Source organism: Lonchura striata, chromosome 8 (assembly GCF_046129695.1).
Source record: "Lonchura striata isolate bLonStr1 chromosome 8, bLonStr1.mat, whole genome shotgun sequence".
Lineage (NCBI taxonomy): Eukaryota > Metazoa > Chordata > Aves > Passeriformes > Estrildidae > Lonchura > Lonchura striata.
In genome coordinates this window covers 1,452,550-1,468,889 of record NC_134610.1, presented here as the reverse complement: position 1 = coordinate 1,468,889, position 16,340 = coordinate 1,452,550, and the positions used below count along the sequence as shown (strand labels likewise).

The window sequence follows — 16,340 nt, the reverse complement described above, 5'->3', positions numbered from 1 at the left end:
CTGCTGGATTTGGGATGAGCAGGAGCCCTGAAGCACCCATGGGTGCTGCTGGATTTGGGATGAGCAGGAGGCTTTGGGGCACCCGTGGGTGCTCCTGGATTTGGGATGAGCAGGAGGCTTGAGGCACCCGTGGGTGCTGCTGGATTTGGGATGAGCAGGAGGCTTTGGGGCACCCATGGGTGCTCCTGGATTTGGGATGAGCAGGAGCCTGGGACACCCATGGATGCTCCTGGATTTGGGATGAGCAGGAGCCCTGAAGCACCCATGGGTGCTGCTGGATTTGGGATGAGCAGGAGGCTTTGGGGCACCCATGGGTGCTGCTGGATTTGGGATGAGCAGGAGGACCCTGGGTGCTGCCCAGCCAATAAAAGAGGGAGCAGCCCCGGTGCCCATTCCCCTGGGAGCCCTGGCTGAGGAATTCTTTCCCAAACACATTTTATGGAAGCCCAGGCTGGTTATTTTCGCGGGGAATTGATCCAAAATGTCCCTCCTGAAATCCCAGCACGTCCCAGGTGCTGAATTCCCTCTGCACGAGCCCGGAATTCCCATTCCCTGCCCGGATTCCCTCATTCCAGCGGCACCCAGCCTCTCCCAGGGGATTGCTGCCCCAGGGAAGAGCTGGGGCTGTGCTGAGCTTCCTTTCCCCTCTGGCTTTGCAGTTTTAAAGAGATTTTCCATTTTTTTTCTCGGCATTTTCAACATCTTGGAACATAACAGACTTTCCTGAGTTATTCTGCAAAGCCCAGGGGCCAGAATTCACTGGGAGAGGTGAACACCTGTTAAAAGAGAGGCAGAATTGCTGTTAAATGCACACCCAGGGTACCCATCAGAGATTCTTTTCCTGCTTTTCCAGCCTGCTGGAAACCAGGATGAGATAAAAACGGAGCCAAGTCCCTGTGTTAGGAGCTGACCTCCAGAGTGCTGCAAAAAAACTGAATTTCAGTTCATTTGCAAAGCATCCAAAGGACTCTTTGAAGTCTAAATCATTTTGAAAATCCTTTTTTTTTTATTCCCCTGAGTGCTGCAGTGGCTCTGACTCCAGTTTTTCTGAGAATTCCAGGGAATCCCAAAGCCCCAGCACGGCTCTAATGTCTGGTGTTCCTCTCCCAGGTGGGTCAGGGAGTTCCTGAACGAGGAGAACAAAGGCCTGGATGTCCTGGTGGAATACCTGAGCTTTGCCCAGTATGCAGTCACGTAAGTGAGACATTCCTGGGATTTCCTGCCAGGAAAAACATGGATATTAGGGAATATTCCTTCATTCCAAAGGGGTGAAGCGTTGCACAGGCTGCCCAGGGCAGTGGTGGAATCCTAATCCCTGGAATTGTTCAAAAAATGCTTTGGTGGGCAGAGAAGTGTTTGGTGGTTCTGGTCTTTTCCAGCCTCAATAATTCCATGATTCTGTGGGCCTGAGAGCAGAGGGAATCTTGATGTGAATCTGGAATTATTTCATCGCAGCAGACAAAAAAAAAACAACCCCAAAAACCTGAATTTAAACCTTGAGATTATTCATCTCTATCCCTAATTTTTTCTCTTTGGTCTCCGAGCATCTTAGGGGTGGAGAAGCCATCCCACAATGTGTGGAAAGATGCAGAATTCCTTGAAAATGGGTTTGCAGTTGGTGTCTGAGCCCAGGGTTTGTATTCCTGCTGGGTCCAGAGGGATTCCCTCCCTGCAGGAGCTGCTCCCGGCAGCAGCCCGGGCTGCTGGGCAGCAGATGTGCTGCAGCACAACTCGGGAGCAATCCCAGAGATCTTCTGGGAGTTGGGAAGACTGGAAATAAAGGGTTTTTTTCTGACATCTGGGACCTTGGGATCAGATTGAGTTGTTTGGGTCATAAATCATGAGGTGGCCTCTGAAAAACCAGCGGGGAAAATGAGTTTTCAGTGGAGATCTTCAGCTCAGACGTTGTTTTATGGTCGTGGAATCAGCCTGGGATGGTTTGGGTTGGGAGGGACCTTAAATCCCATCCCTGCCATGGCCAGGGAGCCTTGCACTACCCCAGGGTGCTCCAAACCCCATCCAAGCTGCCCGTGGAGAACTCCAGGCATGGGGAATTATCCACAGTCATCCAGGGTATCATAGCAGATTTTTTTTTCTATAGAAATGAAAGAGAAGCCTTAGGTTAAAGATAATTTTGGAACAGAAAATCAAGCTGGGGAGAGCCGATAATTTATTTTTAGCGAGGCTGCCATCAGATTTACGTCGGTCACTGCCCAGAAAAGAGATTTGTGGTGGGGTTGCAGGAAAATTTATGAGGGAAAATCCTATGGTTTCAAATGTTACCCACTGGAAAAAACCGTGCACAGCGAAAAGAAATGTTTGTACAAAGCCTTTCTTCCTAAATTTATACAAATGTACGCAAGGAGCTCGCTGGGTTTTTCCCCTTTTGCTTGGGGAAAATGAGTAATAACCTCAGGAGCTGGAAGGGGAACAAGCAATTCCTGCTTGGAATGGCAGAACAATGGGCTAGGAGTCAGAAATCAGAGAATCTGGGGTGGTTGTGGTGATATCTGAGTGTTTTGGGAGGTTTGTGGGGCCGAACTGGGCTGGAGGAAACCAAGGTGGCACTTGCACAGCTGATCGATGGAGATTCACTGGAGACAGCCCCCAGAATTCCCAGCTTTTCCTTCCAGGCAAGGCTATTCCTCAGCAAGCAGCCAGTGCTGCATTTATTTTATGTTGGAGAAGCTGTTAGATCCTGTTTGGATGTGTCCCTGAGGGATTCAAAGCCCCGAGCATGTGGCACTTGGGGACAAGGATCACTGGTGGCCTTGGCAAGGCTGGGAATGGTTGAATTCCATGGTCTTGGAGGGCTTTTCCCAACCTGAATGAACCTGGTGTGGAATTTCCTTCCCCGTGCAAAGCTCATCCTGTTTCCCTGGACTTTTCCGTGTCCCTCCAGCACCACAACTCTCCTTTCCCGTCGTTATTCCACCTGTTGGGCTCACAGAACCGTGGAGTTGTTTGGGTGGGACGGGACCTTCCCAGTGCTGGGGGATCACTTGGATTTGATGGTTTTTGGAGAGCTTTTCCTTCGCCTTGGTCCCGTTGGGCTTTGTCCTGTGACGCTGCGATTCCACCGAAAGCTACGGCGGGAGGGAAAACTCCGCGCGCGTCTCTCCGGCCTGGCCCGGCCTTGGCATTCCCGTTTCCTTGCAGGTTTGACTTCGAAAGCCTGGAGAACAGCGTGGAGAGCTCCATGGACAAGTCCAAGCCCTGGAGCCGCTCCATCGAGGACCTGCACAGGGGCAGCAATCTGCCCTCTCCCGTGGGGAACAGCGTCTCCCGCTCCGGCCGGCACTCCACGCTGCGGTACGGAGCCGGGGATGGGCGCTGAGGGACAGCTTCTCCCACCAGGATATCCCTGACCGCCCTCCGAGCCCAGCAGGGGGAAGGAATTTCGGTGCTCGGAGGTGGAAGGAGCCCCTCAGGGGCAGGAATCACTTCCCAGGGCAGGATGAGCGGAGGACGCGATTCCTCTGCTCCAAAATGTCGCCCAGCGTTCCCATGGAGCCGTGGGAGTTGGGGCTCCCACCCTGCGGCCTCTCTCTGCCAGCAGCACGTTCCTTCTGTGCTGCCATGGATGGGATCTTGGATTCCTTGGGATCTTGGGTTCCTTGGGATATTGGATTCCTTGGGATATTGGATTCCTTGGGATATTGGATTCTTTGGGATATTGTATTCTTTGGTATATTGGATTCCTTGGGATATTGGATTCTTTGGGATATTGGATCCCTTGGGATATTGGATTCCTTGGGATATTGGATTCTTTGGGATATTAGATTCCTTGAGATATTGGATTCTTTGGGATATTGGATTCCTTGGGATATTGGATTCCTTGGGTTATTGGATTCCTTGGATATTGAATTCTTTGGGATATTGGATTCCTTGGGATATTGGATTCCTTGGGATATTGGATTCTTTGGGATATTGGATTCTTTGGGATATTAGATTCCTTGAGATATTGGATTCTTTGGGATATTGGATTCCTTGGGATGTTGGATTCCTTGGGATGTTGGATTCCTTGGGATATTGGATTCCTTGGGATATTGGATTCCTTGGGTTATTGGATTCTTTGGGATATTGGATTATTTGGGATATTGGATTCCTTGGGATCTTGCATTCCTTGGGATATTGGATTCCTCGGGATATTAGATTCCTCGAGATATTGGATTCTTTGGGATATTGGATTCCTTGGGATCTTGGATTCCTTGGGTGTGGAGTTGCGTTATGCGGCACTTGGGTTATTGGATTCCTTGGATATTGAATTCTTTGGGATATTGGATTCCTTGGGATATTGGATTACTTGGGATATTGGATTCTTTGGGTTATTGGATTCTTTGAGATATTGGATTCCTTGGCATATTGGATTCTTTGGGTTATTGGATTCCTTGGGATATTAGATTCCTTGAGATATTTGATTCTTTGGGATATTGGATTCTTTGGGATATTGGATTCTTTGGGGAGGCCACTTCCCTCCCCCAAACCTGCTGTCACCCTCTCACCATTCCACGCTTGGCTACCGCGTCTCTCTTTCCCAACATTCCTTTTTTTTAGTTTTATTTATGGAAAAGGCAGGATCACTTTCCAGAAGTGGTTGACGGGCACCTCTCTTCATTCCTTGGATGTCCCACTGCAGCCACCAGCCCTGTTCCTCAGGACGCAGCTCAGAGCGCGGGATCCTTTGGGATTTTTTTTTGGCTTTCATGGAGTTTTGCTCCATAATCCCGCGAGCGTAGCAGATCCCAAAACTGGAGCCACTTCCAGCCTTTCCCTTCAAGCAGAGGTGGCTTTGGTGTGCCAGGCAGCGACCTTGGCCCCGGGGTCGATGTTGAGTTGGCTCCAAACCTTGGAAGGTTTAATTCCCAGCCCTCAGGCAGTGCAGAGGAGGAGAGCTCTGGGGAAGAAATGCGGCAGGATGAGTTAATTTAGGGTTTTTTTGAGTGGTTTTGGTGTTCTTTGCTCCTGAATTGCCCTGCCAGAAGCGGCACAGCCCGAGCCGGCAGGAGGTGCCGTGTCCTCGGGAGGAGCGCTTGGGATTAGGAATTCCTAACTCAGGAGCACCTTCCGTGTCCATGACATCGTTCCTCTTCATTTCCTTCCACCTTTTCCCTTTCCCACACCTCCCTGTACCCCTCCCCTGCCCCAATCTCCACCTCAACATCTCCCCCGTTCCCTTTTCCCGCTCGGGAAATCCCGTAAGTGCCAGGGAAGGGGCACGGAGCCAGCGCTGCTGCCATGCCAGGACAGCGGGGCTGGGACAGCCCCAGCAGAAGTGAAGTGACCACCCCGGAGAAGTGACCACCCCGGAGAAGTGACCACCCCAGAGAAGTGACCACCCCAGAGAAGTGACAACCCCAGAGAAGTGACAACCCAGGAGAAGTGACAACCCCGGAGAAGTGACAACCCAGGAGAAGAAGTGACAACCCAGGAGAAGTGACAACCCCGGAGAAGAAGTGACCACCCCAGAGAAGTGACCACCCCAGAGAAGTGACAACCATAGAGAAGTGACAACCCCAGGAGAAGTGACAACCACAGAGAAGTGACCACCCCAGAGAAGTGACAACCCCAGAGAAGTGACAACCCAGGAGAAGTGACAATCCCGGAGTAGTGACAACCCCAGGAGAAGTGACAACCTAGGAGGAGTGACAACCCCAGAGAAGTGACCACCCCAGAGAAGTGACAACCCCAGAGAAGTGACAACCCAGGAGAAGTGACAACCCCAGGAGAAGTGACAATCCCAGAGTAGTGACAACCCCAGAGAAGAAGTGACAACCCCGGAGAAGTGACAGCCCCAGGAGAAGTGACAACCCCACAGAAGTGACAATCCCGGAGAAGTGACAACCCAGGAGAAGAAGTGACCACCCCAGAGAAATTACAACCCCAGAGAAGTGACAACCCAGGAGAAGTGACAACCCCGGAGAAGTGACAACCCCAGGAGAAGAAGTGACAACCCCAGCACGTGTGGCTGTCACCTCATAAATCACCCCAGAGGCTTCCTCCGGGCGGGATTTTGGCGGAGAGAGGGAAACAGCTGGCATGGAAGCAGGAGCTGAGTTCTCCTTATCGTGGTGCAAAAAGTTGTGTTGGATACCTCAACTTGGAGCTTTTAGTCCTCGGCTCTCTGATTTCCCCTTTTTTGTTATAAATAGAGACTTTGCTCATGGCCAAAACTGCCGTGGAAACGGGATCTGAAAGAGTTTTCCAGCCAAAATTTTCCTTCTGCCTGCAGAGCCATCTTAGTACTGGGACAGCATTTTTAGATTTGTTTTTTTTAATTTTTTTTTGCTTAAATCCGTGTTTTAAAATCTGTATTTTTAATATTCTTTTAAATTTATTTTTTTTTAAAGTGTGTTTTTTAAAAGGGTGCGGTTTTTTTTAAAGGTCTGTTTTTAAAAATGTATTTTTTTTCATCGGCTGGGGATTATGTGTGTTCAAAAAAAGCCTGAAAGCTAAAGGTAGGTGAGAGATTTTTAAGAAGGGAGGAGTTTTTTATAGTTACAATTTTTGAATTGTAATTTTTATGATTAGTAAAATCAGTGAGCTGAAGGAGAAACCTTTCCTCAGAACAAGGCTCAACTGAGGAGGGGGCACAGGGTGGTTTCTTTGGGCAAAACCAGGAGGTTCTGCCTCATCTTCGGCTGATAAATGAGATTTTTTGAGACGTGGGCTGGAAGATGTGGAGGAGAAAGGAGAAGGCTGAGAAGATTTTGCCCGGATAATGCAAAATTCGGGAGCTGGCCGGGGTGGGCAGAGCTGTGTCCGTGCTCCAGGACCTTCCCTCCCTCCTTGCAGCCCCAGCTGCCTCCCACCGCTCCTCTCAGTGCCCATTCCCTGCTCCCTGATTCCCTGGCAACTGAGAGGGGATTTTTTCTAAAGAGGAGGCACGGGGATTTGGGAAACCGACTCCAAAATGAGGGCAGGAGGATGAAAAAAGAGGGAAGAACCTTCGGGGATTTCGTTGCTGCTTTTTTGGGAGAAGGAGCTTTGCTGAGAGCCAGACTCTGCTGGCAGATCAATATTAATGCAGGCTTTGCAGCGGCCCAGCCCATTAGAAATTCCCTTTCTTCTGAGGAAAATCCTGGAGTTTTCACGTGGATTGGACTGAGAAACTTCAGTGTCGAGTCTGTGAGGAGAGAAGGATCCAGGCAAACCCAGAAATGAGCTTTGATAATTGGGAGCTGCAGGCTCTGAATTTGGGCTTTGCCAGTGACACTTTCACTGCTCAGGGGCTTTGGGGGAATTGTCCTTTTGTCAGATACTTCCTGAACATCTACCAGAACGTCTTTGTGAGCAGCTCCAGGAGATCACAGAAACCCCAAACTGCTTGGCATGAGCCAAAACCTTCATTTCTGAAGGAATTTTTTGCTGTCAGTTGATGCAAACCCCAGAGTTTCCAACCCGGCATCAGCAAAATCCCAGGGATGGATCCCAAACCCCCCCAGCCCTGATGAACTTCAGCTTCTCACCTCTGTGAGACCCACCCTGGGCTGCTCTCCTGGGAGCCAGCGGAGAACAGGATATTTTTTAGCAGCTAAAAGGGTGAAAATGATGGGAGAAATCAGCTGTGATTTGTATTAAATTGGGGCATTCAAAGTCTGCACCACTGGACTGGACATGTCCTGGAATTCCAGGAGGGTTTGGAATCTAATTCCAACCTTCCTCCCACTGTCCCAGGGTGCTCCAAGCCCCATCCAACCTGGCCTTGGACACCTCCAGGGATCCAGGGGCAGCCCCAGCTGCTCTGGGAATTGCAGCCCAGCCAGGAATTCTCAATTCCCAATCTCCCAGCCATCCCTGCCCTCTGGCAGTGGGAGCCATTCCCTGGCTCCTGTCCCTCCATCCCTTGTCCCCAGTCCCTCTCCAGCTCTCCTGGAGCCCTTCAGGCCCTGCCAGGGGCTCTGAGCTCTGCCTGGATCCTTCCCTTCTCCAGGGGAACATTCCCGGGGCTCTGAGCTCTGCCTGGATCCTTCCCTTCTCCAGGGGAACATTCCCGGGGCTCTGAGCTCTGCCTGGATCCTTCCCTTCTCCAGGGGAACATTCCCGGGGCTCTGAGCTCTGCCTGGATCCTTCCCTTCTCCAGGGGAACATTCCCGGGGCTCTGAGCTCTGCCTGGATCCTTCCCTTCTCCAGGGGAACATTCCCGGGGCTCTCCCAGCCTGGCTCTAGAGGGGCTCCAGCCCTGGGAGCAGCTCCATGGCTCTAAAATATTAAAAAATTATGGAATTGTTCTTTAACAGAAACGTTTCTCTGTCAGATCTGGGTGAGGAAAGGAACCTCAAACTCTGAGTTCCGGCCCAGGGTCAGCCTTGGCTTTGCTGGTTGTTGGTTTTCCCGTGCTGCTGGTGAAACCCTGCTCTCTTCCTCATCCTCCTCACCCCAAATCTCAGCATCAGCTCCCTCCCCCCTGTGCCACCCCCTCGCAGACCCTTCCCCTCTGCAGGAGCTTCCACGGGCTCGGCTTTGCTGCTCCTGCTCCTCTGCAGGGGAAGGGTTTTGTAGTTCCCCTTCCGAGGAGGGAAATGAGAGAGGAACCATCTGCCTTTCATTAGCAGGATAAATATCCTGGGGGTGACATCATCTGGGACCTGCAGCAGGCAGGAAATCCAACCCAAGCAGTCCTCCAGCTGCTGGGCCAAGCCTTGGGGAGCCAGCGCTGAAGGGAAAGCAGGAGAAGCTCGGCCACCCTTTCCCTGGCTGCTGGAGCACGAGGGGAGGTGTTGGAGCTGCCCCACCTTGGGGAGCAACCAAAACCATCAGGGAGCCTTGGCATGGCTGCAGACACAGGGAAAAGCATCCCCAGCCTGAATTCCTGGAGTTCCTCTACCAAAATTCCTCCTGAATGCTTGGTTCTGGTGGCTCTGGGAAGCTGGGCTGGGAGGCCACGGCAGAATTCCCTCTGTGCTGGGGCTGGCTGGGCACAGGAACTCCAGGGATGCTCCTGGCCAGGTCTCACCTGGGCACGGCCCGGGGCAGCTCTGGCAGCTGTGCCCAGAGGAAGGTGATGCCAGCAGTGGGACAAAAGGCAGGAGCTGATCCCAGGAAATTCCAGCTGGACAGGAGCAGAACTTCCCTGGGCACTGCCCAAGCCCTGAATGGAGTTTTCTCCCTGGGGATATTCCAGAATCATCTGGAATGAGCCCATCCCATCCCACCCTGCTGTGGCAGGGACACCTCCCACTGTGCCATTTGCTCCAGCCTGGCCTTGGGCACCTCCAGGGATCCAGGGGCAGCCCCAGCTGCTCTGGGAATTCCAGCCCAGCCAGGAATTCCCAGTTCCCAATCTCCCAGCCATCCCTGCCCCCTGGCAGTGGGAGCCATTCCCTGGCTCCTGTCCCTCCATCCCTTGTCCCCAGTCCCTCTCCAGCTCTCCTGGAGCCCTTCAGGCCCTGCCAGGGGCTCTGAGCTCTGCCTGGATCCTTCCCTTCTCCAGGGGAACATTCCCGGGGCTCTGAGCTCTGCCTGGATCCTTCCCTTCTCCAGGGGAACATTCCCGGGGCTCTGAGCTCTGCCTGGATCCTTCCCTTCTCCAGGGGAACATTCCCGGGGCTCTGAGCTCTGCCTGGATCCTTCCCTTCTCCAGGGGAACATTCCCGGGGCTCTGAGCTCTGCCTGGATCCTTCCCTTCTCCAGGGGAACATTCCCGGGGCTCTGAGCTCTGCCTGGATCCTTCCCTTCTCCAGGGGAACATTCCCAGCTCTCCCAATTTGCCCTGAGGGACATCTCAGCTTGGGAAGGTTCCATCCAGGTGGTTGGACCCAGGCAGATCAGTCCCAGTGCTGGATGTGCTGGAGTATCCTTGCTTCCCAATTCTGTTTTTCCAAGCACCTGGAAATACCAAAATCTGGATTTATACCAATTTTTGTTGTTTATTCCCCCCATTTCTTAGAGCCAACAGAACAGGTGGATGCTTCTATTCTGAAATTTAGGGATTCACCTGGCACTGAGGAAATTAATTTTCTTCCAACAGTGGTGTGATAAAAATCTCATTAATCTGATTTAAAATGCATGGAAAATAATTCTGCAGCCCTTTATAATTTAAATCTGAGATCAACCATCGTAGGAACCATCCCTGTGGGACTAAAAAAATCTTTAATTCTTTTTTTCACATTTGGTGGGATGAATGTGGGGCATTGGCAGGTCCGGGCAGCACTGGAGGTGCTCCCACACTTCCCAGTTCAGATTCCCAGTTTGGGTCACTCAGCTCCTGAATAAAGTCCTTTGTAATAATACAATATTTTATAACTTGAAATTTATTTTATAATTATTTAAACTAATATTAAATAGTACATGTTTATCATTTAATGTTATTTAATCTACATATTACATATAATTTTACATTAGTTAATATGGAGTGCTGATCTCAAACTGGGTCACATTTCCCAAAATCCTGCAGTGCCCTGAGCTGATGGATTCATTCATATTTATGGATGGAAAAAAAAAAAGGAAAAAACTCCTTTGATAGAATCCTGCTTTGAATTTGGGGAATTTGTGGGATTCCTTTCATCTCAGCAGGGCTGGGAAGGAAAAGCCCAGGGGAGGGATTGTGGAAATCTGGGAATTGTGGGCAGGGTGGGCACAGGGAGCACCAGCCCTGCTGTGGCACCTTGTTCCTCTTGGTTTGTGCATTTAAAAAGCAGGAATTTGTAGGGATGAGCTGGGAATTCACAATAAACCGGTGTGGTATTCCCTGTTTTTGTACATTTAAAAAGGAGGAATTTACAGGGATGAGCTGGGAAGTCACAATAAACCAGTGTGATATTCCCCATCCTTACCTTTTTTGTAGATTTAAACAGGGAATTTTCAGGGATGAGCCAAGAAGTATGGAAAACCGGTGTGGTATTCCCTGTTCCTGCTTTTATCACGGATTTAAACCAGGAATTTTCAGGGATGAGCCAGGGAATCACAATAAACAGTGTAGCATTTCCCGTGCCAGTTTTCCTGGGAATATTCCCTGTCACCCGTGCTGGCAGGACGGGCTGAGGTGCAGCCCAAAGCTGGGGATTTTTATCCTTGCCAGGACCTTTTCCTCCTTTATTTTTATCCTTGCCAGGACCTTTTCCTCCTTTATTTCCACCTTTTCCTCCTTTATTTCTGCTTGTCTGGAAAACTCTGGTGGGGGGATATTCCCTTTCCTGTGGCAGCACATTTCTCTCCCTCTCAGGATTTTTCATGGAGGTGCACAGAGAGAAATGAAAGAGAAAACAATTTCTATTTCTGCTCCTTGTTTTTCCCACGTGGAATGTGTGTGGGGAATTGTTTACCTGGGGTGATGCTTGGGTGGATTCTGGTGAGGATTGTTTGAGCCTGGTGGCCAATCCAACCCAATCCAATCCAATCCAACCCAATCCAATCAATCCAATCCAACCCAATCCAACCCAATCCAATCCAATCCAACCCAATCCAATCAATCCAATCCAACCCAATCCAATCCAATCCAATCCAATCCAATCCAATCCAATCCAATCCAATCCAATCCAATCCAATCCAATCCAATCCAATCCAATCCAATCCAATCCAATCCAATCCAATCCAACCCAATCCAATCCAACCCAATCCAATCCAATCCAATCCAATCCAATCCAATCCAATCCAATCCAATCCAATCCAATCCAACCCAATCCAACCCAACCCAGTCCAACCCAATCCAATCCAATCCAACCCAATCCAATCCAATCCAACCCAATCCAATCCAATCCAATCCAACCCAATCCAATCCAATCCAATCCAATCCAATCCAATCCAATCCAATCCAATCCAATCCAATCCAATCCAACCCAACCCAGTCCAATCCAATCCAATCCAATCCAATCCAATCCAATCCAATCCAATCCAATCCAATCCAATCCAATCCAATCCAGTCCAATCCAACCCAACCCAACCCAATCCAATCCAGTCCAATCCAACCCAGTCCAATCCAATCCAATCCAATCCAATCCAATCCAATCCAATCCAGCCCAGTCCAATCCAATCCAATCCAATCCAATCCAATCCAATCCAATCCAATCCAATCCAATACAATCCAACCCAATCCAATCCAATCCAACCCAACCCAACCCAACCCAATCCAATCCAGTCCAATCCAACCCAGTCCAATCCAATCCAACCCAATCCAATCCAATCCAATCCAATCCAACCCAACCCAACCCAACCCAATCCAATCCAACCCAATCCAATCCAATCCAATCCAACCCAATCCAACCCAATCCAATCCAACCCAATCCAATCCAATCCAACCCAATCCAACCCAATCCAACCCAACCCAATCCAATCCAACCAACCTGGAGCTGGTCTCAGAGAGGCTGGATCTCAGATATGGGACTTAAAACAAGTAAATTTATAATTTTAGTATCTTCCTTCAAATAGTATATGAATGTATTTTAGCATAGTTATATAAAGAAATCATTCATCCCTCTGAGCTGAGTCAGACATCAGCATTTCTTCCCTTTGGGTTCTCCTGCATTTCCAAAACTTCCCTTTCTTGTCCCTGCCGAAATCGGGAGCCGTGGCTGATGGACAATGGGATTTTGGTGCTATTTTGGTGCTTTTGTGGCAGGTACAACACCCTGCCCAGCCGCAGGACCCTGAAGAACTCGCGGCTGGTGAGCAAGAAGGATGATGTGCACGTGTGCATCATGTGCCTGCGGGCCATCATGAACTACCAGGTGATCCAGCAGCTCCGGCAGCGGGGCCGGCGCTGCCGAGGGGAGAACTGGGGGAATGTCGGAGTTCTCCGAAAATCGGAATGACCGGGACACAGCGGTGCTGTTCAGGGAGTTAGGGAAAGGGCAGTGGGAGCCTGGACGTGATGGGCAAGCTCCTGTTCATTAGAAATGCAGCTAATTAGGTTATAAGTAGTCTGGAGTTTAGGTATATTAGTATAAGTTATAAAGGAAATAATATATTATTATTTTATATATAATATAATATAATATAATATAATATAATATAATATAATATAATATAATTATATAAAATTATAGATAAAAGTATAGATAATATAACACGTTAATATATATATATAACATAACATAACATAACATAACATAACATATAATAAAATAATATATAATAATATATAATAATATATAATAATATATTATTATATATAATAATATAAATATATGTTATATTCTATTATATCATAATAATAATAAATAAAACAATAATCTATTTGCTATATATTTAATATATTATATAATTTTATATAAATATAAAATAATATACCATTAATATCCATGAAATAGATAAAGAGAATAAACTATAACATTCTAAAATAATTATTATATAATATTATATAATATATAATATCTAATAATAGTATTATATTTTATATGTGATATATTATGTATTATATAATTATATATATTTTATTTATATACAATTATATAAAATATGTATAATTATATATATAATATATGTTATATATAATAATATTATATATAATTAAAATTTTATTTAATATTTAAATAATAATTATGAATATATTAAATGATCTATTAACTGCTGTATAAAATGGATAATAATACAAATATATTAAATAACAAATATTTTCTATGTAGTATTAATGAATTATAAAATAATTCTAGAATGAATCATAAAATAACATTATTATAAAGGAATTCAGTCATATTATATTTAGTTATTAGTCCGGAGTTTAGCAGTTACACTCCAAAACAGGAGATGGGAAATCCAAGGTTTCCCTCGAATGCGCCTATGGCAGAGCCGTGGGATAACTGGGAATAACGCACTGGACCGAGCTCATCTCGCTCTCAGAGATTCCCGGTCTCCAGCGGGATGCTGGGGCCGGGCAGCGCGCCCCGGCAGCCTCGGGAATTTGGGATTTTCCTCTCAGAGCAGGACGAGCTGAGCTCCTCGTGAGGAGCTGGCAGGGAGGCAGGAACGATCCCATGGGAATGGGCATTCCCATGGAATTCCGGGAATGGGCATTCCCATGGAATTCCCTGTGGGCTGTGGAGAGCAGAGCCGGCTGTGTTCCTGCAGATTCCAGCTGGGACAGTCAGGGAGGTTCCACCAACCAGGGACCGCAGGAGCGGGATGAGCAGGAAGAGTTGAGGGCGGTGCAGGAGCAGCTCTTGGAGCCGTTTTGGTGGCTGAAGTGGCCAAAAGCAGCTCCTGGATCCCTGGAGGTGTCCAGGTTGGACAGGGCTTGGAGCACCCTGGATAGTGGGAGGAATGTTGGAATTAGATTCCAAACGCTGCTGGTGGCAGGGAATTGGAAAATCGTGTAATGGCCAGAGCTGGAAGCTGTGCTGGGCAGTGGGAGAATGAAAGACTCTGGAGTGAAATTCCACCAGGTTTTGTCTGGCTTGAAGCTGTCAGGGAGGTGGGATTGGTGAGAAGTTTCAGGGAGGTGGGGTTGGTGAGAAGCTTTTGGGTGGGATTGGTGAGAAGCTTTTAAGAGAGGTGGGATTGGTGAGAAGATTTAGGAGGTGGGATTGGTGAGAAGCTCTCAGGGAGGTGGGATTGGTGAGAAGATTTAGGAGGTGGGATTGGTGAGAAGCTCTCAGGTGGGATTGGTGAGAAGCTGTCAGGAGAGGCGGGATTGGTGAGAAGAAGCTCTCAGGGAGGTGGGGTTGGTGAGAAGCTTTCAGAGGTGGGGTTGGTGGGATTTTGGGGTCAGACCAAGCCGGATTGTCCCTTCTCTCTCCAGTACGGATTCAACATGGTCATGTCCCATCCTCACGCCGTCAACGAGATTGCACTGAGCCTGAACAACAAGAACCCCAGGTAGGCTCCCCTTGCTCCTCGCGTTGGACAAGCAGGTGAGTAAGGAGGGCTTGGAAAGGACTTCCAGAGGGGGATTTGGAGGAGAAACCAGGCTTGGCTCTGGATCAGAGGGATCTGGAATGGTGCAGATGAACCAGCAGTGCGTGTCTGATCCCAGGGCTTTCAGAAGCTCGGAAAGTTCAGAAGTTCTCCAGCTTTAATTGTGGCTTCGGGCTGAAGGAGGGGGGACTTAGGTGGGACATTGGGAAGGAATTCCTGGCTGGGATGGAATTCCCAGAGAAGCTCTGGCTGGCATCACTGGAAGTGTCCAGGACCAGGCTGGGAGAGTGGAAGGTGTCTCTGCCCGCGGGCAGGGGTGGCACTGGATCATCTTGAAGCTCCTTCCCACCAAAACCATTCTGGAATTTTAGGATTCAGCTGAAATTTGGCTGCTGGAGCCCTTCTGCTCTGTTGCAGTGCAGGGAAACCCCAGTGGCAATGAGCAGCTTCATGTGGGATTTTCCTGAAGAGAGGGAGGATCTTCCTTAGGGAATGTTATCCAAGATCCTTAGCCTGGAATTTCTCTGGGAGAGGGAAAGAATTCTGCTCTGGGTCAAGTTGCAGCTACAGCCAGGGAAAATTTTCTTTAGGGAATGTTTTCCAAGATCCCTAGCTTGGAATTTCTCTGGGAGAGGGTTTTACTCTGCTCTGGGTCAGGTTGCAGCTACAGCCAGGGAAAATTTTCTTTAGGGAATGTTATCCAAGATCCTTAGCCTGGAATTTCTCTGGGAGAGGGTTTTACTCTGCTCTGGGTCAGGTTGCAGCCACAGCCAGGGAGAATCTTCTTTAGGGAATGTTATCCAAGATCCTTAGCCTGGAATTTTTTTGGGAGATGGTTTGAATTCTGCTCTGGGTCAGGTTGCAGCCACAGCCAGGATTCCGTAATTGCTCAGTGGAGCTGCTGGTGATTCCATGTCCCTCCTCTCCCACACATCCCTGTGGTCCCTCTCCAGCAGATCCTGGAATTCTGCACCTTGGCAGGTCAAACCAGTGCAGTTCTGACACAGAGATGCTTCCAAGGAAACAGGGATGAGCTGATAACCTCACTGGATGTGTATTCCCAGCCTGGACTGAGGCTGGGAGCAGGAATCTTCTCAGGGAAGCAGCTTCTTCCTTCTTTCTTTTATTCAGCCCCAAATCAGCAAGCCAAGAAATGTAAAGTTCATTGTTCTTGTAATTTTTAAAATCATTTTTATCATCATTTTTCATCATCATTTTTTATCTTCGTTTTTATCATCACTTTTATCATTTTCCAGTGGCTGGAAATCAGGGGAGAACCCAAGTTTTCACTTTTGGAAGAAGTGGGTTATTTCTGTTTTGGTGGCTAAAGGAACTGCTTTGAAACGTGACTGGAGTGAGCTGAGGACTAACCCCTGCTCAGAACCCAAGCTGTGTTTGTTTTAGCCCCGTGGCAGCTGCTGGAGAGCCCTGAGGTTTGGGAGCCCAGCTCCAGGGAATTCTGCTCACCCCAGAGCTGTGGGCAGCACTGGAAACTCCAACCCCAGAGATCTCCACCCCCTCCCCTCAAAGGGAATATTCCAGCAAATCCC

General features: G+C 48.6%; 1 protein-coding gene across 3 annotated transcripts in view; it reads left to right on the top strand.

Annotated features, from left to right (window-relative positions):
* FMNL2 (formin like 2) overlaps window positions 1–16,340 on the top strand; it is a 115,413-nt gene that overhangs the window by 75,152 nt on the left and 23,921 nt on the right. For all 3 annotated transcript variants that reach the window (XM_077784866.1, XM_077784865.1, XM_077784867.1), the window contains exons 5-8: window positions 1,111–1,194; window positions 3,160–3,312; window positions 12,557–12,665; window positions 14,675–14,751. In XM_077784866.1, coding sequence (XP_077640992.1) covers window positions 1,111–1,194; window positions 3,160–3,312; window positions 12,557–12,665; window positions 14,675–14,751 — 423 coding nt within the window. The remainder of the gene's footprint in view (window positions 1–1,110; window positions 1,195–3,159; window positions 3,313–12,556; window positions 12,666–14,674; window positions 14,752–16,340) is intronic.